Raw genomic sequence first — 23920 nt, forward strand, 5'->3', positions numbered from 1 at the left:
ACTTGACTCACACATTGAAATTCGTTTTCCAATATCTCTTTACACCTTTCTACCTGGTTCTGCATATATCGCAGTCATTTCTTCCAGGGCTTGTCAGAAGCTTTGGTGAGTTCAGCCCCTATAGATCCATTAGGCAGTTGCCAGACAAGTGTGTATGTGGTACAAATAAAGGAATTATAAATATTGATGATGAAATCCTCCTCTGTGTCACAGCTATATCCATCTTAGTGTATGAGGAATGACCATTTTTATGCAGTTCACTATGGAACCTATTGAATGATTTCTTTTGTGTAATCTGAAATCCCCTAATTTGGTTTAAGATTATGTAATTTTTGAAGTCACCTAGCTGTTATTTCAGGTATGTTTCTGCAGAGAATAATGATGTATTAGGGGTTAGCATTTACAGAATAAGCAGCTTTATAAGGCAAATGTTTAGCTAAAATTTCAGAAGCTAACCACAAAATGATCCAAGGAATGAATCTTTAGATCATCTTTGGCTGGGCAGAGGTACAGCCCATGTACTGTGCTGACCTGATGGCTTGATAAGACTGACCTGAAGTGACTAGAGGATTTAGACCAATCAACTGACTTGACCAAAATAATATCCTTTGGCCCTTTCTTTTATTTTTATGTGACATCCTTTGGCTTCATCAGAGTTGTAGTCCTGAGGTAGAACTTCATTAGGATATCCCTTCTCCTGTTGTGTCTATATGCTTCTTTTCCAGCAGTTTGACCCAAAGGTGCTATATGTGGTCTCATTAAATTCATTAACTACTTCCATAGTTGTGTGTGTATATATATAGTGTGTATATATATGTATGCTGTTTGCCCAAAAGGTAAGTAGTCCTACAGTGCTTGTTACTGGGAACTCCCTGCCTTAATTTTTTGTGGGCCTCCTCTCATCATTATTAAACTGTGACTTTTTGGTCTGTGGCTGTGGGCTTGGTGGTGCTAGGTTTATCTCTGTGGTAGAAACTAAATAGCTTTTCAGTGTTAGTTGTATTTTCATGTAAGCAATATATTCTATGTTAAATTCCCAGATTCTCCAAGTCTTCCTCATACTCACCTGTTCTTTTAATTTGGATGGAGAAGAAGGTGTCTCTATGGGGTTCTGAGGATTTCCACACCTCCTGCAAGTTAATTTTGCCCCCTCTTTAGAACAGGCCAGTATTGCTTATCAGGCCTCGGGGGTCACCGGCATCAGACCACACTGCTGTGAGCTGAGGCATTCTGGTTTCTCCCAGAAGCAAAATCAGACTACTTTTGAGAGGCACTTAGCCCAAGAAGGGAGAGGATTTCCTAGAATTTTAATCATACCCCTTATGTTTTCACCCAAACTAATGTGCTTTAGAGCTGTGCTAATTGACCTGATGTTCTGGTTTTAGATTCGTGGTAGTAACCCTCAGAGCTAATTTACACAATGTGCTTTGAACTGAACTTGGTAATGCAAATATAATGTCCTATTAGCAAACTATGAATGGTTCCTACTGGGATTTGTACAATGATTCTGAGCTCATTATTACTGTCATTCAATACTGTGGATGAGTAGAGGAAAAATAATTAAACAAAATAGTACTTTAAATCCCAAAAGAAATGTAAAATCAACAAAGTTGAAAACCTGGAAGTCTCAACTTGTGTTTAATATATACACTCTCTGGAATGGGGGGGGGAAGCATAGGTATGTGTTAAACACTCAGCATAGCTGCCCAACCTAATTGGATGGAAAAATTGATACCTAGTGAATCATGTATTTCCCCCAAATGATTCCATATTTCTCCGAATTTAAGACTGATAATGTTAGACGGAAAATGGTGTAAGAAGTATTTTCTTCTAATCCTCCTTTAAATATAAGTCATCTTCCAAAAGTGTTGCTTGGGGATTTAGCTGTGTGACTCCTACTGATATCACTGGAAGTTTCACAGTTAAAATGCACAAACAGCGCTTTGAATAAGCCTCTTGCAATCCAACACTGTGGAAGCATTGCTGTGTGAGCATTTCTTGTTTCTACAGCTTGACCTGGTGTGAGCAGAAAAATCTATGGGAGACCTTAAAGTTCAGAAAACTCTTGAATGTTCCTCAACTTTGCATAAATGTACAGGCTCGTACAAGTTCACTGTGGGCGTTTTGGCCCAACCTTTAAAATTCAGCTGGGGGGGCGTGGGGGGGAAGACAGGCAAACCACTCTAACTGTTGAACTGACACATCAGTCAGCCAAGCAAAGAGGCAGCAGCTCAGCTGAAAAAACACTGTCCAGTCTGGTGCTCTGTAGCACTTGGCTCTGCTCAGACCTGAACAGAGTGCCCTAGAAGGTGGGCTGTAATGTGCTTATCAGCTGCAGACCAGCTCAAACCAATGGAGTTCCCCTTGAGCTCAGGTCTTCCAGCAGCACTTTCCAACCTGCTCTTTATTATGACTACTTTTTTTTTCTCCTATTTGACTCCATCCACTTCTCTTTCTGGCACTACTCCAGTCTGTTCCTGGGCAGACTGTCTGTCTTATACTGTTAACTGGCCAATAATTAGACTGGATACCTGAGCAGGAAACCCAAGTCATCTTCTCTATGTTCAGGCTGTGGGACTGGTGGAAAATTTCATTCCCTAGGCATCACAGCCCAAATTTGGGGTGGTCCAGCTGGTGGCTTGCAGACAATTCCATCTACCTGGCCAGCTTCTCCATGAAGGAGTGATGAGAAATGGGTGGATGTTGTCTGAAGAGCTGATTAGTTTCTCCTGAGAGTGGCCAGAAGTAGTAAGAGTTATGGCTGCTCTTGCACCTTAGTGAGAAAACACGGATGAGAGAGGAGGCATAAAATCCTGATTTTGTACATTTTGGAGCAGCCTCCATAATACTGCTGGTGCTGTTGCTATGAGTTTTAGGATGTCCTGAAGATTTGGACCTTGACTTTTACCAGGGTTGGACTTCTAGCTCGTATCTTCAAAACTTAAGAAATTAAAACTTTCCAGGTGCCACTCGAAAAATAGTTTGGGTCATGAAGATTAGATCAACGAAGCATGTGAGTTCATACCTAAAGAACATTTGGTATTAGAAAATGTTAAATTAAGCTACTGTAGAAAGTGTCTACATCAGCCATTGGGAAGTTATTTCAACATCACCAGAATGACCAGTAAAGTGTCCACAAACTACCGACTTGGGAGTCCTTATTAGATTGTGCTAAAACTTTTCTTTTCTGGCAGTAACTTAAACACTGCAAGCTTGGTACGGAGAGCAAAACCAGAAGTAAAATTCCCTCTGGTAATGAATGATTTACAGCTTAAGTGAAAGGGCAAAGCTGACAAGAACTGAAAAAGAGGAATTAGAAAGGCAGGGGACTGGAAAGAAAAAAGAAGAATGGAGGAGAAAATGAGACACAAACAATGTAGACTTAGGATTTGGGGGGGCAACAGCTAGGGTAATATGGCAGACAAAATGTACAAAAAAGAAAATCATAGTTAAAAGTCAAGAAAAAGTGTCAGCTCCACCAGAAATGGTTCTTTTCAGTGGAGGAAAAAAAAAAAAGCCACTGCATTAAAGCATTGTGCTGCTTTGAAGAATGAATCCACTCATCCTACTTACAATATAGCAATGCTGAGACTCCATGCGAAGGGCAAGGTCTTTAATTCCCTCCTTTTATGGACATTACTCAAACAGAGGTCTCAGGGTTTAATTCAAATAAAAGATTTTCTATTGATGCTGAAACTGTCTGCTTCAATCTAGAAAGAGATTTTGAACTAGTAATAAGGCTGCTTTTTTCATCATCTCTCTAAGCAAAGTATGAATTAAGTCTCTTTTTTTGCCAAAAAAAGGTTACAGGGAGCTCAGATATTTTATAGTTTATCCAGATAAGGGGAAGATGCAGATTTATGTCTGGCTCTGGTGACAGAGGAGGGTATAAAGGAAAAAAAGATATGAAATATAGATTAGCATAGGTGGAAATTACATGCTAATCTGCAATGTAGTAGGTTTTGTCTTCCATTGTAATGTCATTGGAATCCCTTGTTTATTGTGCTGTTGAAAGTGGTGTGTGCAACTCATAAAATGTACTTTATCATCTTATGGCAAATCTTATGCCTTCATTGGGACCACCTTAACTTAAGAGATATTAAAGCTGTTGCTTTCAAGAGCTCTAGTGTAGTAGAGTTTTGCACTAGAAAGTGAATAAGAAAGCTAACAAATATTTTATAGTGTAAGCAATATTTTTAAGTCAGACAGTTAAATTAATGATCCTGTCTTCAAAGCAGTTCAGAAAAACGTTTGCCCACTCAGCAGTGTGCACTTGTGTCTGTGACTCTGCCCTTTTGGGTGCTCAGGATTAGTATGAGCACTTAATGCACATACATTCTTGTAGCTACATCTGTTTTGCTCAGCTGCTGTAATTTTCCCAGTTACATTTTGTAAATCTTTGCTCCAGCTTTGTATGTTGTTAGCAGACAGGCTTTTAAGGCGTCACTGCATGTTCATGGTCGAAAGCATTGTGTTTACATTGATATGTCAATTATAGCCAAATATTATTGATGGGTTTAATGAAACTCATAAGCACTTGTGTGCAGGTTGCATAATGCCAGGAGGAGGAGGCAGCGGCTGGGGCAAAGATTATTAGGGATTAAGGAAAGCGATATATTAAGGCTATCTGCTTTACTCCTTGTGCCTGGAATGGCTATGGAACAGGCTCTGCTCAGCATCTCTGCTGGACAGCTTCACATTTTTTCTTGTTTAGAAGCCCTGTAATTGCATTGCAGAAAAGATGTCTGGTATAGCCAACAGTGGCCAAGTAGTTTACAAACCGTTTCTGAAAACTGCAGTGTATTGGACTATGTGGGACACTTTGCTTCTCTATATCGCTGCTCATTGTCAGCTATTTTTCAAAAAAGAAATTGCTGCTTCTCTGTAGTTTGAAGACCTGTTCTAGATCCTTGGAGAGAACAGCAGTGCAAAAACGCAAGTTAGTGCTATTTGCGGTTATCATTTGTAAGCATTGGTACAGGAATTCACTGCTTTATTTGATGTCATTTCAAGGTTGTTAAAAAATAGCTTGCAATGCTGAATATTCCTCTTTCTCATCGCTGTTGTAATTTGTATTACTTCTAACCTTCAGTATATACCTTTGAGCTCTGCTTTGCTTTCTTTAAAATAATCTGAAGGACTGATGTCTTAGCAGCTATTTGTTCTACTGGAGTGAAGATAAGTGTTTGTCATTTTCCTTTGTCAGGGGTAACATTGGCCCTTTTTTAACACTTTTTTTTTTCTTTTTTGTTGCTTTTCAAAGCTTTTATGCTTGTACTCAGCTCTCCCTTTCATCTCTTTTAGTAACCAGATTCTATGGCAGCATTTGGGAGCCAATTCCAAATTTTTTTTTTTCCTGTGCTGCATTGCTGTGTTTTTGTTCCATAAGGAAGTTTTGAGCACAAACATCATCTGCATTAAATGATTGTATTTGTTGAAGTACAAAATATATTTTATCCTCTGGCTGAGGGCTGTCTCTCTGTAGGTGCCTGGGTTCTTGCTAATTTGTGTAGCCTGACTAGCCAACATGTTGAGCTGGAGAAAGGTAATTAGCAATATTAAGACTAGCATGAAATTTTGCAGAGCCCTTTTGGAAAAAATGTTTCTGGAGGGCTTAGAGCGGTTCAAAGAAATCTTTGATTGTCTTTCCTTTGTGACCTTAGATTAAAAAGCTGAAGTGGGTTACTCATTTGATATAATTTTTTTGGTTGCAATTCAGGGACTAAAACATTAGGTGTAATACTGAATACTTGAAAGTTCAGCAGAACAGCCGCCGTGGGAGAGCTTAAGTGTATATTTTAGAAGACTTGATGTTGTTGGACAGCTGTGACACATCTGATGGTCTATGGATCATCCCTATTAGCCATAAGGTATCCTGTTAAGCCAAAAATTGAATTGTGATTTCACTTGTCTTGTAGTTTGTCTCCTCAGACAAAAGAAGCTTGAACTGTTCCTCCTTTTCATAATATAGGCGTTAGGTGTTGTCAGTTATTGTCATGGAGCTTAGCCCCTGCATAAAGCCTAATTGTTCTCTGTTGTTTGTCTTGGATAGCTATATAAATGGCTCATTCTGTGTCATTTTTTTTATCTAACAGTGTTAAAATAAATCTTATTTTCAGGAAAAACTTGTGGCAATTCAACTAGCAAGTTTAAACTCTTTTGGTGCCTTTTGGTGCCTATGCACATGTCGAGTCTGGTTGCCTTGTTAGCTTGTGTAATGGTTTCCAGACGATCTCTTGTGAGTGCTGACAATCCACAGAGGGCAAGCTGGACACATGGCTCTCCTTGATGTTCAGGCTTTGCTTTGCGAGGAGAAATGAGAAAAAAGAAAACCTTTTTTTGGGGAGAATTCTGAACAGATGGTCAGCAGAGGATTGAAGTAATAGGTTGCGAACAGGCAGAGAGGAAAACCAGGTAAGAGAGAATGTGAAGAAAATGTAAGCAGATTGCTCTCTCTCCCTCTGCCTTCCCCTTCATTTCTCCCCAATTGCTCAGTGAAGAATGGAAGGGAAATAGGAATGGAAAGTGAAAGGAAACTTTCCTCATGGTTTTTGGAAAGGATATGATACTTTAAATGCTAAGGTACATTGATAAATCATGGTATAATGTTCTATGTAAACAGTGGCTTGGGTGGCTGCAGAGAAACTAGCAAAACAGGAGGATCCTATCCACATGATGGGATGGGAGAGTAAAACTCAACCCTTGCCTTGCCTGTAGGAGAGTTCAGGAGCCTCCGTCCCGTGAGGATGTTCTCAGTGTGGATCTCCAGCATTCTTCCAGAAGTGGTGCTATGCAGTCACTCCGGAGCTAAAAGTTGTGCATGGTTCCACGTCGTAACTCATCTTAAATAAAGTAAAACCTGTCTGTAATGAAGAAAACCTTTTTGGGGGAAGTTGACTTATTTTTGTCAGCAGTATAAAGCAAAGAGATAGTTTGGGTTTGAGTTCAGATTTCCCTGCAGTAAGAATGTTGCCGTCCGGTACCAAGCACGTGAAAAAGTAGGAATGGTTTTCTGCAGGTCTGCAGCCAATTTAAAGCTCCATTTGGTGCACCCCAAACATTTGTAGCTTTTGAATCATTTGTGGAAAAGTAACCAAACCTGTGATAGGGCTCTGCACCTGGCCTGTCGTTACCGCAGAGGTGGTGGTATGTGCAGGAGAGATGTTTAAGTTGGAAGGCCTGAAGGCTGCTCCCAGACGTGTGGCTGGACAGGTGGGTGGTCTTGCGCTAATCCCTTTATAACACTCCCTACACTTTATATAACCTCTTAAAGTATCAAGGCAGGTCTGTTGTCATGTAACTTCAGTGCTCTGGTCACTGCTGGGCCAATATTTCACCTACCGTCCCTTTAATTTAGAAGCAGTATGCTTGCTTTGATACTGCATAATAAAAGAATTTGTAAAATTTCAGCGGATTTTTTTTAAAAGGTAGATTATTTACTGAAAGTATTTAGAAAGTAATTGGCCTCCTTCCCCCTGCTGTCTCCCACATGTAGCACGGGAGGAACCACTGTGTGTCAGGTTCACTGGATTTTACAGAAATCTGAAAGAAGCTTAGAAACTCTGTGAACGTATGGTAATTCTCTTCAATTTAGGCAATTTAATCATCACAGAACTTGAAGGGTCACCTGTCTCTTTGGATGAAAAGTACGACATACAATGAAGAAGGTTCAGGAGGTAAATTCTGGGAATGTCTGTTTTTCAAGTGTGCCTTTTTATGCAGGGTGGTTCCCTGCCCGCTGCTCCCCCCACCCCTTCTGCTCTGCAAACCTTTTATGCCGAGAGAGCCAGAACTCTAAGTTGTTATAGGCAGAGCTGCTGGCACCTCCTGTCATTTCTCCTTATTTTGTGCTGAGATTTTCTATACCTTATATCTGCCCTGACATCTAAGGCATCTTAGGCAGAGAGACGAGCAGATGGAGCATGTTCTTTGGCTGCTTCTGCTATGTGTAAAACACTGCCATCTCTCCAAATGAGCTGGTACTTGGCCTTTCTGGGGTCTCCTAAAGAGAGGAAGCTGGTTGTCTTGGGTATTGCAGTGCCCACCCACTCCCAGCATGTCTAGAGGTTAGACTGTACTCTTCCTCCTGTTCAGGATGTACCCACGTGTTTGAGAGAAAGTTAACAGTAGACCTTCTGTATCAACAACCCCAAAGGGAACTTCCTGAGGAAGATGAATTGTTCACTCTGTACTTTTCCTCTTTTCCTGTTTCAGTGCAGTGTAAGTGGGAAAATGCTGTGCTGTCCTGTGTTCTGCCAATTTTGATTTCTTTATTACTCTTCATATATTTTTATTACTTCCTGCATTTTTACAAAGGTTGAGGGCATGAAGTGGCAGTATACTATAAGATTTTAAATGTAAGAGTGAGCAAAGTATTTTAAGACAGTGATGTTCAAGCTGGAACCTTTAATTGTTTGTTTCTACATATCAGAAGAGTTGCCCTACAGTATCAGAGCAGTTGACCATCTAGTGCTGGAGAGGCAACTGAAGCTGATGGGGGAACTCTTCATAGGGACAAGATGCAACATACTGCATCCCTCTGAGAGCTGTGAAAGCAGTGGAGTGGCATGTGACAACAGATCCCTGAAAGCCCCCTGTCCTCTTGTGGGATGGGATTATGAGAAGATCAACATTACCAAATCACCCAGCAGTTGCTGCAGACTCTCTTCCACCCAGAGGGACTGAGGCTGTCTGGCAGCCCCGCATAGTGCAGCCTTGCTGCATTCACACAACTCAGTCCCAGCAGAACTGCTGTGCTTGAACTACCCACTGGTGGCATGTCGCTGTAAAGCACAGCTTGCCATTTGTGTGGTAGAACAGTATCCTATTCTCCAGGCTAGCTCTTTTCAGAAGGAGGAAAAAACCTTGTGGTTGAGTTACGGAATCATCTCCAATTAGACAGATAGTATCTTCAACTCCATCAAGTAAGATTGGGTTATGTCTTTAAACGTGTGGCTTTAATTTCAGAGATGTTCGGTACCAATTTTTGTCTTTCCAGTTCACCTTTATGTAGTCTTCCTGTTCACGGAATAGCCAATCCATTTAGACTCCTGCTAAATTTTGGCCACCTCATCTCTGGTGGCAGTAATTTCCTCAAGCTAATTTTGTGCTGTTCTGCAGTGATATTTAGAGGATTAGCACATTCCTTAGAACAAACCACAATTGCTGGAAGAGACAGGTAGTAACTACACATCGCGGTATTTACTTTGTTACTGGAAGACAGTCAGTGAACCATCATAGAATTTGGTTGATTGACTTAACCCAGAAGGTTAGCTTTTTTGGACTATTTGCACATCTTTATCAAGGCATCTGTTTTCCTCTCTTTAATCCTGGCCTTTTCTGTTCTTTCTACTTGAGTTCCCTGGGAATAATGCACTGGAGGGAGGCGGTTGTTCTTTATGCAGAGCTTGTTCTTTGGGTTTTTCCCCTGTCTTTCTGCAAGATGCAAAGTTCCTTACCATTCTGTAATCCAAAATCTTGTTACTGGGGCTTGATAAATCATCTTGACACGTAGCTGAACTGAGATGTCATCTCTGAAGTTTGACTGGCTTTTCAAGTTAACCTTTAAATATATCTAAGCCATTCTGCAGTTTTTCTGACCCCAACTTCACACATTAATGCAGCACATCTTCCGTGACAGATATTTTTAACTAATTGTGTTCTGCTTTGGCTTTTCTGTTAGCATTAATAATCATTTCCAAATTTAAAAAATACAATGGTGACAGGACAAGCAACCTGTCAACCTTGTTCACACCCAATTCTGCCCTCAGAGTTTACGCCAGGTGGATCAATGCATGTCCGTGCAGTTACTTCTAGTTTTATATCGTTCTTAAGAGCCAGATCTCATCTTAGATCCTTAAGTTGGGCAAAAATCTCATTGAAGCCAGTGGGAGTTTTGCTCTACCTGACTAATAAAGTATTTGAGAAGGCATGTAATACTTGTGGATCAGAGAGGCTAATTGTGTAGGCTTCATTCAGGTTTGTCATGCAGGCAGGTAATGTCTGGCGGTTCTTTTCATGCTGGGTCTAGATCTGCTAGCAGGCATTGTGGCTGTTCCAACCTTTAATTTTGTGTAAAAATGTGTGTCACTATTCATCCCCACTTTCCACTCAGCCTCCCCCCCCAAAAAAAAAAAAAAAAAAAAGAAAAAAAACCAACCACAAACTCCCTTTTAGAATGGAAGGCAAAAAATTAACTTTGGCCTTTGTGTCTGTGGGACTGAAGGTGTGGATCACTTGTCTGGTAGAGAACTACAGACCTGTAGGTTAGCACTTAAAAACTGCTGTGATATTGGCTACCAGTTTTTTGAGGCACCCAATTCAATTTTAAAGACTTATTCTTCTGAGGTGCCAAGCATCCACATCTGGAGCTTCCATATGGACACTGGGTTCAAGCTGTGTCCATTCAGATACTCAGTTTTAGAAAGTTTTTGAAAATATTGATCATAGAATCCAAAACATATGTCATGGTCCATAGGTCTTTGTAAGCTCAATTTGTGAGGACCAAGACTGAATGATAAAAATGATGATACACCTTCATATGCAGGCTCAAATAATATTTGTAAGTGATAGAAATAGCATTACCCCAGGAGGGCTTCTTTCTGATGAGAAACAACACGTGATGTTATTTTAAAAGAACACTATGTAGGTTAGTTATTGGAAGATAATTTATGCAGCTTTTAAAATGGCAGATTTACGCTCTGTAACAATTAAAGGCCACCACAGGAGCTCACCGCTGCTCTGCAGCTCCGTCTGACCAGGACTGATTCCAAGAATGGACTTTGTCTGCTGCTGTAAGGAGGAAGAAAAACATATGATAAAATAAGAGAAAGAAATGCTGAATCACTTTGCTTCAATTAAGGCTTCACAAGAAAAGTCTATTTTTAATCTTAGCAAATATGCTGGTGTCTGATCTTCTGTGAGTATTTATACTTCTTTATTTTAATAACTCCCCTCAGGGCCAATGTGAGCTAAGCATGTAAATCCCCAGAGAACTGATGAAAAAAGCAATCCCATTCACTTAAATGCAAAAATAAATCATTTGGCATGTTTATGCAGAAAAGAATGTCATAAATTATTATTACTCTTTTTTCTCTATCATCTAGTACTTTCTTAGCTAGATTGAAGGCACACACAGCTTCCTGTTTGCATTTTTTTGCTTTGAAGTGATGGTGAATAGATTCATTAAATTAGAACAAAAAAAAATCTGCTAATTTGTTGCTTGTCTTCTATTTCAAATGGATGATCTAAAAGGCTGAAAGTATTTCTGTGTTTGTTGCAGTGCTGCTTGTACTTTGTTATGAGGGAAGTAACCTCCATCAGATTTTTAAGCAATGTTTTCCTTCTAGCAAAATCTCTAGGTCGCAGCTTTTCCAATTACATGCAGAAGAAGGCAAGGAGACAAAGCTAGTCTGGGTAGCTTTCTCTTTCAGCAGGAAGTTTGCATTTCTTTTAATGTAGTTAAAACATTTGACAGGAGAGAGTAGGGTTTAGTGATGTGAGGTGATTTCCAAATGAGTGTTAGCTTTTTACTGACCTACTTTTGACTAGCGGTATATTCTTGTCCATTACTTTTTGTCATTGAATAATGCTGATATATTAAGCTGTGTGCTTCAAGGGCATTGTAAAATTGCATGTAGGGGCAGGACTGAACTGTGGAAGTGTGAATTACTCTATCAGATCATACCCAATTAAAAAGTGACAAGCGCAGCAGGAGAAATTGAAAGCAAGGTTTATCTTTCATGTAACATAAGAAGTCACTATATCCGTTAGAAACAAAGTGAGTGTGAAGCAGATTCTCCACCTCTTCTCATCCCTCTCCAAAAATTAATAATATCTGCTGACTTCATTATCTGAAAGAATAAACCCCTGAATTGTAACAGCTCATGTTGAAGGATATTACGACAATGGTGAGAGAAGGGGAAGTACGGCAGCCGTACACCTTTAAGCTATCTGCTATCAAAGCATGTGCTGAACCTCGGGTCAGTGCATTGGGGATTGACGGATAGGGAGTTTGGAAAAAGTGGTGGTAGTTTATATAAAGCTGTAGTGTGTCATTAAAGGAAGACTTGCAGTCTTGCAGGCTCTCCACAGTTCCGCAGGAAGCATAGGAATAAAAGCATGGTAGGGAAACCAGGAACTTCTGCTAAGCCCTGTAGTTGTTAAAACTGCTACAAGCTAAGGAAACTTATTTAGTCTCCAGTGCCATTGCAAAAATCCTTATATAACCTTTTGCATAACGTTCACCAGCACTCTTCTAATGGTGAGATGGGTCTGTGAATGTATAAATGAATGCAGTTGTCTATGTACAAGATAATCTTCCAGAATCCTGCTGGCTCAAGATGATGTGTTGCAGAACCTGTTCTGACATTGAACCTGGATTAAAGATGTTATGAACAAAATTGTGGTGCTTTCCAGTGTACTAGGGTTGTGGTGGGTTTTGGTTTTTTATTTTTGTTTTGGGGTTTTTTGGGGGTTTTTTTTGCTAATCCGATAAACTCTCTTGTAAAATAAAAAAAAACCCAAAAAGTAAATTAACTTTGCAAAATGTGTCCTATATTTGCTATTGGGATGCAGACTGGTTCAGTGATGTGTGACTGCTGTGTGACCAGGTGAACACCACCTTCTGCAGACAGTGGATGTTACAGTGACCCTGATGCTTGCTGCTAATGGTATTACCTAAGTGGTTTCAGTTGGTGAACTCCTGTGTGTGTGTGTGAACTTTAGCACAGCTGATTTGATTAAAGCTGAGTTTTCAGATTAGGCTTTAGTGTGTGAAGTTCTACTTTATGAAGGAAAAAAAAATAAAAGGGGAAAGTGAGAAACATGTGAAGCATTTCATATGTGTAAGCTGTGCTTGGAGGCATTGTATTGTAGGGGAGGTAGGGGGAGATCGATGGGTACATTCACGGGGTACCTGATCCACGTAGCAAGCTTTGCCCATAAAAACAGTGATGCTTTGTAGAATGCATTTTCATATAAAATATATATTTAATTGATGTACAACGAGTTAAAAGTGACCAACTGATTTACAGTCCTACTAGACTTGGAGTTGGCAAGCAGCTGTTAGGGAGGGGAAAAAAAAGTTGTTATAATGTGAAAATGATTATCCTCTAAAAGCCTCCATTTTCCTGGAAGGGATTTACCTTTTCCCCTATTCTTACCCATGATGGAGTACCAAGTGTCATCCAAAAGAATGGCTTTATTATTGTGTGTTATGGTTAGTAAGTAGTTTATTGGAGTTTTTTCTGAGTGAGGAAGTTGTTCCTCACTCAGGCAATATCTAGATCCCAAGTTTAAAAACAAAGAAACAAAAAACCCCAAAACACAAAACCACAGAAAAACCCCCTAAATCTCATAACAGTCTTGAGTGGTAATTCTTTCCATTCTATAGTGTTTTGGTTCTATAAGAAGTAGTTTGATACAAGATTCATAACATTTTAAAGGACTTTTTGGTCAAGAGGAAACTTCTACAAACTGTGCCTTTGTTAGTCTCACCATTTTTCTGGTATGACCAAGAGGTTAATGCATTAATTACTAGATATATTAATGTAATACAGATAGAATAGACTTTCAAGAAAAAAAGGGGGAAGACACCCACACTGTAATCTGAATGTGGAACAGATTAATGGAATTCTCATTTCGAACTGATATATGTAAAATTTGTGGGTAAGAGATGAGTTGGTTTAAAAAAAAAAAAAAACAACAACAAAACTGTACAGTTATACCATTACCTAAGTTTGACTTTTATTTTGCAGTGACCAGTGTAAAAGAAAATGCTGAAAAGTACATGGAGGTGCTGGAGGATAAACTACATAGGTAAGGATGATATCATGGAAGCCTTCGAAAGCTTAAAAATGCTTGTTAATCCAGCATTGACATGCATAAAAGTGTTAGGGAAGGTTTTGGAACTTGCGTTAGAGTAATACCAAAAATAGTTCCAAGCTGGAAATCCCGTAAGTCTTATTGTCAAGACCTCTGTTCATGGCTATGTTCAGCAGCTTTGCCACCAGCCTGCCAACGGATGCACGTAAAAGAAAGAATCGCTATGCTCTCTAGCATGTAGGACTGCTCTGGAGCACCGGTGGTATGGCCAGAGAAAAGGGAGCATGTGTGTGGTTGGTGTGCATCGCTTCAGCTCCGTCTGCAGGTGCTGTAATCAGTGGTGTGAGCTCTTGAACACCCAGAAGCCCTGAAGTATGGGGGATGTGACAGCTGGTTGAAAAATCCCCTCTCTGTTCCTATGCAAAACGTAACTCTGAGCAGAGCCAAGGAATCTCTTACTGGAATTCTGGGCATCTTTAACAAGTAATGGCTCTTTATATAACAGTTTTGAAAGAATGCCACTTTGGGGGATTGTGGGAAGCAAATAGAAACCAAGACAACAATGGAGATATTTTAAGAACTGAATCCTAATGCAGAATTTACTTATTTTTATGCTTTCTTTTTTTTTTTTTTTAAACAAATGCTAGCATTTCTGTTTCCTTCCCTTGCTGTGTGAAGAGGGCTCTAGATCACCCCTCAAATTTTAGGCTGCTCCTTGAAATACAGTTAGGAAATGTTGCAGTGCGGTTGTAATGGAATCTTCTATGATAGTGGACTTTGCCTTCCACAAGTATATTTATATTGGAAAAAGCTTTCATAGGCAGTAATTGGAGTTTGTGTCTTAATAAAATGCAACCCACTAAATTAGCACCACTTCCATTTCTATTACTGAGCAGGTATAATTAATAAACTTGTTGCCCTCATTATTTTTTGTTGTATTGATAAAGAGAGGGTTCTAGATCTTTAGATTTGCTCACTCATAGTTTTGAATATAGAAGTATTTATTCTGCGTAACTCTTAAATTTAAAAGTTAATTCAGAGCTGAGTGAAAAATGATGGAAACAGACTTTGAAGATCAAGCTGTGTGTGTGTCCTGCCTAATCCCCCCCTTAATAACATTTATACTCCATATACTCCAATCCATAAGTGTAAGACAAGTCTTAAGAACTTTCTGTGGGTTGTCGTTTTGAAAACCATGCTTTTTATTAAAAAATAAAATATAAGGTATAGCAACATGTATTGATGCTTCTAGGCTGTATGGATTTTATTGACATATGAGGCTCCCAGAAAGAAGTAAATTTCTCTTTAACTGTTAAATACTTGGAGAATCTGTATAGACTTTTTTTTTCCTTTCAAGAATTTATCAGGTAGAATTTGCAGTTGTGGTTTGTTTTAATTTATTTATGCCTTTTTGTATAATTTTGGGGTTGTCTACCTGGACTTTTCTGCATCAGTATCTTAAATTGCAACACATTTTTATGTGTCTTGATAGGTGTTGTTAATGAGTTTGCAGCATGCTTTTTTCCCCTCGTCCTGCTATTTGTGGGAGAAATTTCCATGCTGGACTGCTGGTATTCATCCTGCTTCTGTGGGGAATATCATTCAGGGGAGGGATTAAAAGTTAAACCCTCTTTTGGGCACTGCTTTATATTTTGGAAGCATTTTTTTTGAACAGTAGTTGAGTATTTCAAACTTGCCTTAGCAGATTTAAGAGTTGTTGAATATTGTAATATAATTAGTTGCTTTTGTATGCAAGGGTTGCCTTCCTCAGTACGGCATAGACCTGGGCCTGTTTCAGTCTAGGTACTCTGTTGCAACCAGGCTACAGGCTTCAAAGTTTTGCTGTTGAGATAAATGTCTCCCCTGTGCTGAGGACACAAATGCACAAAATCTGAGTACTTCGCTGCAGCTGTACTGGTGCATTTAACATGCACTTTGGAGCTTGCCATCAGCTCCTCTGTCTCTAACAGACTGTTGTGGTGTTGCCAAGCTTCTAAAATTTCCCTTCCTGCCCCTAAGAATTAAAAAAAAAATAAAATAAAACAAAACCACACCAAAAAAACCCCCAACAAACCCAACCAACCAAAAAAACCCCCAACAACAAAACCCCCTAAAACTCACCAAATAAACCCAACAAAAAACTCCCCCCCCAAAACCCACAGCAATGCTGGCCAGGCCCCCAGATGGCGAAGATTCAGTCCTGAACCAGTGACAGTTTTGCAATATGTACAAATGGTATTATTCTAAAAATAGTTTATACTAAGTAATTAAGGGTTAAGAATTTCTTTTAATACTGGTGGGAAGAGAAAATCTCTAGTGTTTTTACCAGGAAGAAGTCTCTAAGATACATCATCTTTAAAATGTTTTTATAATTATGCTAGTAAAGTGGTTCTAGATACTTGTTTTTTAAAGGTTCTTTGGAATTTAAGTAATTAACTACACCTGTTTTACAGCTTGAGTAATTAAAAAAGTAAGCAAGAGCCCAAGGGGCTTCCCCTCCCTACCCTTAGAGAAGTAATTTGAGAGACTGTCTCTTTTTTTGGTCTTCATATTGAAGATTACACCTTTATATATATCTTAACCTAAAGAAAGACTCTGTAAGGAAAACTTAAAGAATAAGTTTTAAGTTTACATTGTAGACAGAGGTAGAATTTGCATCTGGCTCATGGATGCACTTTTTTGGATGCCTTTGAAACCAATAGAGGATCAAGTCTGTGCAGCATGAATTCAAATAAGCTTCTAAAGTTTTTCTCCAGATGAAACATATGATTTTGCTAGGTAATGTTTCAAATAGAAACAACCCAGATTCAAGACCCTTCAATTTAAGGTATAGCTTCGAAATAAGGTAGAATTGTTAGAAATGTAATTTTTGACCACTTCTATAACAGAAGAGAATTAATGAAGAAAATTTATACCAAAACAGCTTTAATGAAGGTTAAAGTTAAAAAATTATCAATTTTATCGATTAAAATGTTGTGTGTCTGTCCCCTCTGTGTTGTTGTGTGTGTCCGCCCCCCCGTTTGTTTTCTTAAGAAAAGTTTGGAATATATTCCTCTTGTGATTTTTTTTTTTTTGGGGGGGGAGGGAACCTAGCTTATTCACTTGAGTGCCTTTTTTTTAGCTGATTTTTTTTTAAAATGCAGTACTTTTGACTGCAGCTTACAAAATACATCTGTTGTCAAGTAGCTTAATAGAATGTTAATCTGTTTGATTAAGAACTGTACTCTTTTAATAGCCTTGCACCTACAGATAAAAAGGGAAAATATGCATTGACAAAAAAGGAAATATGTTCAGCATCTAATAATTTAACTCCAAAGAAGGCTAACCACCCACTAAGTATACAGATTACTTGACATTGTTTTTTCCTTTTAAAATGTAGCTTGTATTCTGAGCAGTGGGTTGACGGTTGTTGAGGACAGTATCCTTCAAGAAAAGAATAAATAAATAGCATCTTTAATAATCCTGCAGGCTGTCTCTTTTCCAGTCACCAATATAATTCAAGCCACTGCTAGAGCTTATACAGTAAATCACTAGCTGCTCTTCTGAGAGTGTAAATACTATTGCCATCGCTTCCATGGTAGACCTTGCAAATTGCTTACCTTTTGTTAGTAAACAGGAGATGTGCAAAAGCAGTCAGAGTTAGGATAATGAAACTGTATTCAGTGAAGACATCTGTCTGTATGAATATCTGAAGTGCAAGAAGTTTTGTTTAGATAACTTCAGTTTGTCACTTGAGCGGTTTAAGAGGGATTGTATGGGAGAAGCTTACTATAGTTGTCTGATCTAGCTCGTTGAAAGTCAGCTGAGCACCTTCTTGTGGGACCGTTGTTCTTCCACAGAAGGTGTATTTCTTCATCTCACTTCTTTCCACTCCAAGTGAAAGCTCTACTGGGGCTTTATAATCATTACCATGACTAAAGCAGGCTTCAACAATCCAGCTCTTTCAAGAGCCACCAAGTTCTGCTGTAAGTGAGCTTAAGTCATGTAAATAGTTGAGAGTCATGAATTGAGCCCAGGAAAGAGTGCTATAAAGCCATAAGAGCAGAAGATTTGGGTTGGGATTTCGTGCTTAAATGCTGCCTCCTAAATCAGTACTTAAATAAAAGTGGCCAGATTTTGCAAAATGTGTGGAGTACCAATAAACACCTTTGAAATCAATGGAGATGGAGAGTGAGTGCCAAGTTACTTTTGTTTAGGTACTTAGATGTGGGGGAATCCAAGTCTAGACTTTGGGTTTGTAAATATTCACTTGTTTTTGAAGATACAAAAAAAAAAATCACCTGCCTTTTAAATGGGTAAGAAGCCTTTGATACCTATTTCTGCATGAAAAGTCATCATCTTCCAAGTTACTTGCTAGCTCTTATATATCTCAATGAAGGTCATGCGATGTGAGCAATTGTGTGTCTGTCACATTTTACATGTGCCCTGTATCTCATTAAATCTCTCTCCTAGCTTCAGTCTCTTTCCCTTCCATTACAGAGGGGGTTGTGAGAATGTGTGTGCATAAAAAGATTGATCTGTGTGAGAACTGTATTTGATAGCTGGAGAAATGAAAACAAATATGTGGAACAAGGTAAAATTAAAAAAAAATAAATTATCTTTCAGACCATTGCCCTTGTAGAAGCTAGTAAATGTTCCACAGCAAATACAGTTGTCCTATAAAGTGCTCTGCAAAAACAGAAATTCGGTTACATCACTGAAACATGCGGCAAAAGGCTTTGATTCTTTCAGCTCAATCTTACCTTTGGAGACACTGCTGTGCTATTCTTGCAATAGTAGAGGGAAATAAGGCGTTTTATTAAAAAAAAAAAACCAACAATTTTTTTTTATACTTTTCTTTTTATACTTTTCCTTTTTTTATATTTCTTTATACCAAAGAAACCTTAGATTAAATTAATGGTGCAAATCAGCTTCATGAGATTTAGGATGAAATAACAATGCTCTTATTTTTCAAGCGTCCATCTGCTAGATATCCATAGAAACATATTTGGAATACATTGCCCTTGTGAAACTTATTAGAAACTGATCATCTGTGAAAGTTTGCACTCTTAAGCAGATGGAGTAAATGTGGCAGAATTGTTATAAGAGAGTGTCATCTGAAGATTTCTTTTTTGTATGCTGTGAATGATTTGACATTTGCCCGAAGAACTGGGTTTTTTTGGCATACCAAATATTTCCTGAGTGGCATTGCATGTTAACATGAAAGTTGTGCCTGAACCATAGCCTGAGCAATTAATGATAGATACAACGTGCAATGAAGGAGCATCTCACAAGTGAAAATACATCTTGAGGGGAAAGGAAGCAGAAAGCAAATGAAATGCCAGGAGAAACCAAAGATCTTGGGACCATCATTTATCCTTCTGCATGCACTCAGAATGTAAGAGCCAGACCTGTCATGGAAAATTGAACCCCGAGGCAGCAGAAACCCCAGAAGGAGCTGCCTTCATTGCTAATTAAAAAATTAGGCATTTAAACATTTCTCAAGACTGTCATGGTTTTCTGCAGTGAGGTGAGGTCAGGTCCCTGTGTCCAACTGGAGCTTTTTAGCCTCCTGCACCCACTCAGAGCCCGGTTTGAAGTCTGACGCTGCTGTTGAAGAGCAGCCTGTGGTATCCAAATGTTTGCAAATATCAAACATTTGAATGACAAAGCCCCTCTGTGGCCGTCTACAGACTCTTCCGTAAGGGTAAGATTTCATCTTGGGCTGTTAGTGCCCTGTATGTCACTGTGTAGAAAGCCTGGTGTTTGCCAGAGGAGAACTGCTGTGCTAAGGCTGCTGAGTAAGGCTTTCCAGAAGCTTTTCCCTCTCTTATACGCGGCGGCACAGGCACGCTTGGGAGTGCCAGATGGCCTGCAGTCCTGTTGTGTAACCTGCGACCCGCCTCAGTCGCGCCGAGGGCTGTTTCAGCTGCTGGTAGCGTCTTGGGAGTGCACAGATAGGACTGAAATGCCACCTTTGCCTACCTCCCCCAAGACTATGTGTTTTCTGCTGCGCTTCCAAGAGAGCCCACAGCCCTGTTCCTTGCTGGATAATGATCTGATCTTATTATTTCACTTACCAAGAGTTCTGCTGCAGGAGTGTTAAATGCAGGTTAGACAAAATACTAGATCCTTCTAGTGACTCATTTAGTCCCTTTCTTCTTCGCAGCTGGTCTAAGTCATACACAGCTGTGAGAACATTAGCTCCAAAACTGCGAGCAGCAGACACTTTATATGCGGTGATGCATTCCTTTATATCTCATGGCCCACATGGTGATGGCTTCTAAATCCCTTATCATAACTGCCTCAGGCTGGAAACAATTTTTTTGTACCAGCCGATGTAAAGATGACATTTCTTGAGCTGAGGGAATTTAATGTGATTGTACTGTTCTCTAGGCCTCAAAAGATTATGCTGTGACTTCCATTCATCACAAAACCGGGGCTTTTTAGTTGCTTTTTCTAATTCCCAGATAGCAATCATGAAATTATTTTGGGGAAATAATATTGTTCAAGAATAACTGGTGACAATTACACAAAGGTGTTTTATTGAGCTATTTTCTGTATTCTTCTGCAAGAATGGGGAAACAAATAAATATGCCTGCTAGTAAGCCATATTGCAATGGCTGTGCTTTGCCATTGTTGAATGATACAGCACCTGGTAACTTTGCAAATGTATGCAAAACCTTTCTTCTTTAATTGACTCTCTTTCGCTATTTGTCTTGGTTCATTTTATGTTCAACAATGTTTGTTTTCATGTTAATGGTGGCTTTTTTCAACTCATGGATGCACAGTGCAGGAAATGTAGTGGAATCTTACCCTGATGTAAGGTGTGCTCATCGGTGCGGCACCTTGTTCTCTGAAGTGTGAAGGGGATTGTGTGTGTTTAGGACTTGTATTTACCGAAGAAACAGAAGTCAAGCCCAAGGTGTGTTTTACCTGATTATTTATCTGTGATTTTTTTTTTTAAGGGTTTCAATCAAATGTCACTTGACTAGTTCAGAACAAATGTGGCTGCAGCCTGGTTGCTCAGGCTGCTAGTGCATGCATGCATTTTGCGTCAGAAATTTGTAGTTTTCTCATGTAGGCAGTGTTTTTAATGCATTTAAATGTGGAGTATTCACTGCGCTCCATTCCTTCAGATGAGACCTCCAATGTCCTGAGAGTTCCATGCCATAGGACAAGTCAGGATTAATTGCCACCACATCACATTCCAGTTTACTTGAACATGAACAGTCTTAAAACAGTTATTCTTGTCCCTCATTATTCATCCTGTTAGTTTACATACCATGTGTCTCAAGTCTCCTTTGTAACACACTAAGTTTCAGAAACGTTTTTGGGAGCAGAGCTGGGTATGAATGCTCTCAATAGCGCGGCACACTGAAGGAACAGTGTTTCATACTGCTGATGGTCTTAAAGCTGGTCTAAGATGGTCTTAGAGTGCATTAAAAGCACTGAGTGTCCTTGTGGATGCATAGCTCTCTTTCTCATCTGGTTACGACTTCTCTCCTGTTCCCATCTGTATGGGATAGTTCTTTTTTTCAATATAGCATTGATTATATAGGGGCAGTTTCCCAAAATGTGTTGTTTGCCCGTGACTTCAAGCTGTTGCTTATGAGTGATCCTTATCTCCCTGAAAAAGTGCCCTTGGATGTCAGCGTAATCGCTTGTGTTGCCTGCCTGTGCAACAAAGGGCTGCAGGACTAGGCCCAGTGTGAGTATCTTAAATACTGAAAATTGGGAACATGGTTAGAAGTCAATGCCACTGAAAGTGAATATGGTAAATAACTTATCAGATTCACAAAACTGGAAGAAATTTTTGCACACTCCTGTGACATCTGAAGGCATTCTGCCTCAACTGTGATTTGCTGTTCTTTAGAGTAAAACAGTCTCTTTTGAACATATTGTGTAGTTTTGCCATACTGATGGGTTCCCAAAAAGTTTTCAACCACCACTACCACCAAAAAAACTCGTCTGGGTTCAGTAATGTTGAAAAAGCATTGCAGTGTCACCAAACCCACATGGGGACGATCAAAGACTTTACTTTGGAGAATAAATTCTCCTCATTGTGAACAATACATTCGCTTTGTTGCAGTTACCTTATTCTTCAGTCTGCATGAGAGACACTGTCATAAACAGGATTGTTGTTTCTTAAAGGCTCATGTTTTCCTGATATTCTTTTCCAGCCTGAAAACAGCAACTTAAGTTATAGCACTTACTTTGCTGTGGAAAGGTTATGATATCATGAATGGAAGGTTTATCACTTCAGCTGTGTAACTGGTAACAAGAACATAGGAACTTGGAAACAAAAATAGCATTTTAAATAGATTTCTATAGGGGATGGAAAAATTTGCAAAACCAGCAAGTATATGCAGAGTTGCTCCCACTCGATATTCAGAAATAGTATTCAAGCTTTTTTACTATCCCACTGATCTTTTGTTTTGGTACTATTGTAGTGAGGGAAAGTTCACTTGCCCAAAATATTCATGAATAAAAAGAGCTGTGAATAATGAAAAACAAACTGCTAAGTGTGCTAGTTAATAAATTACAGGTGGTTTTTTTGGTTGCTGTATTGGCCTAGTCTTATTTGGGAGATACATCCTCTTTTTTAATAGTTTTGGAAACTTAATTTTCACAATGGTGAATCTAGTTAACAAAGAAGAAAAACTTAAGTATCCTTTCTTACTCTATTTCTTTTTTTTTCTCCTCTGCTTTAAATGTTTGTGTGCTTTCTTATTTGCTGTTCTTCTTTAATTGTTCTATCTTGAAGTTAGCATTCTTAGGGGGGGCTTTCTGATTTTCCTCCTGGTCTTTCCTTTATTGTGGCTTCTCTGTCTCCCTTCCTTCCACTTGTCTCATTTCTACTTTGTAAATTTTATTCTTACCTTCTTTCTTTTGCTTACAACTTTATTCCTTAGCACACCTATTTTTGTGTATTTCCTCTCTGTGTAGCGTGGGAGGGGGAAGTTGGATAGTAGGAATATAAGAAAACACTTGATTCACAGAAAACCTATTCTCACCTTTAAAACACAGCCCATTATTTTTCAAGATATCTTAGACTGCATGACCACAGTGCAGGCTCTCATTAAATGTTCTTATTGTCTTCGCAATCACTTGCAATATATTTGAAAATGTCTGCAGGGTCCTGACAGAGTATCTTGGAAACTCTTAGTAAATTTAAATTTAAATAATCTCAAAAAATTTGAAGAAATTTGATGATGTTGCTTCATGGAAATGGATTAGCCTAGATTAACTGGGTCTGGACGAAAGGGGAGAATCTTTGCTCTTCCTTTTGTTTCTGGATGTGGAAAGTGTAGCTAATGCCCACAAGGAGTGGAAACTGAACTCATCTCTCTGGAAGTGCAGCAGATTAGGGTTTGTAGTCATGTCCCTGTAGCATAATGCACATTTCATCTTCAGGGTCATCTGGTGCCATGTGCTAGTGGAGATCCTTTGGTAGACAAACTCATGTCTCGTGATGGGATGCAACTCTTGGTTCCCAACCTGTAATTTGTGTCTTTCAGCACTGGCCGACCTAATATTTATATCTATCTATAGATTAAATGCACATTGCACAAGCAGTAAAAATGGGGAAGGGCAAACAATGTAATCTAATTCTTCCACCAAGTCAGAAAATACTAAAAAAACAAACCACAAAAGACTATTGCTTCTGTCTGTGGCCTCCACAAGATAGGAGATCATTGTATTGATGCAAAAGACTCACCAGGTCTTTTGTGGCAGTAGCGAGGATCTTCTGGCTCTGCGGTGATAAAATGAGTGCTTGCTGCAAGTAGAGAAGGACTTTAATTCCTGAGGAAGCATCTGCTAGCTGAGGTGTGGAGGGGGCTTTTTGCAGAAAGGGAGAGATGTGATGGGGAGACTTTCGGGTCCAGCAGTTGTCTGGGGGAAGGAGACATAACACAAAATTTACTTTTCCACTTTAAGTCCTAGTGGAGAGTTGGTATTGCACCAGTGTTTATATATTGTGCCCTGAACATTTTTTAATGACTGGTTTGGCTTCTATATGAAACAGTAAGAAGTGAAGAAGGGCGCAAGAATTACAAGCTTAGCAATTGTTGTTGTCTTTTATTCTTTTTTTTTTTTTTGCATTTTGCCTGTT

At 39.2% G+C, this 23920-nt stretch overlaps 1 protein-coding gene across 6 annotated transcripts in view; it reads left to right on the forward strand.

Annotated features, from left to right (window-relative positions):
• Positions 1–23920, forward strand: part of DISC1 (DISC1 scaffold protein) — a 212953-nt gene that overhangs the window by 149457 nt on the left and 39576 nt on the right. For all 6 annotated transcript variants that reach the window (XM_072856341.1, XM_072856342.1, XM_072856343.1 and 3 more), the window contains one exon: positions 13758–13818. In XM_072856341.1, coding sequence (XP_072712442.1) covers positions 13758–13818 — 61 coding nt within the window. The remainder of the gene's footprint in view (positions 1–13757; positions 13819–23920) is intronic.

This window comes from Ciconia boyciana, chromosome 3 (genome assembly GCF_034638445.1).
Source record: "Ciconia boyciana chromosome 3, ASM3463844v1, whole genome shotgun sequence".
NCBI lineage: Eukaryota > Metazoa > Chordata > Aves > Ciconiiformes > Ciconiidae > Ciconia > Ciconia boyciana.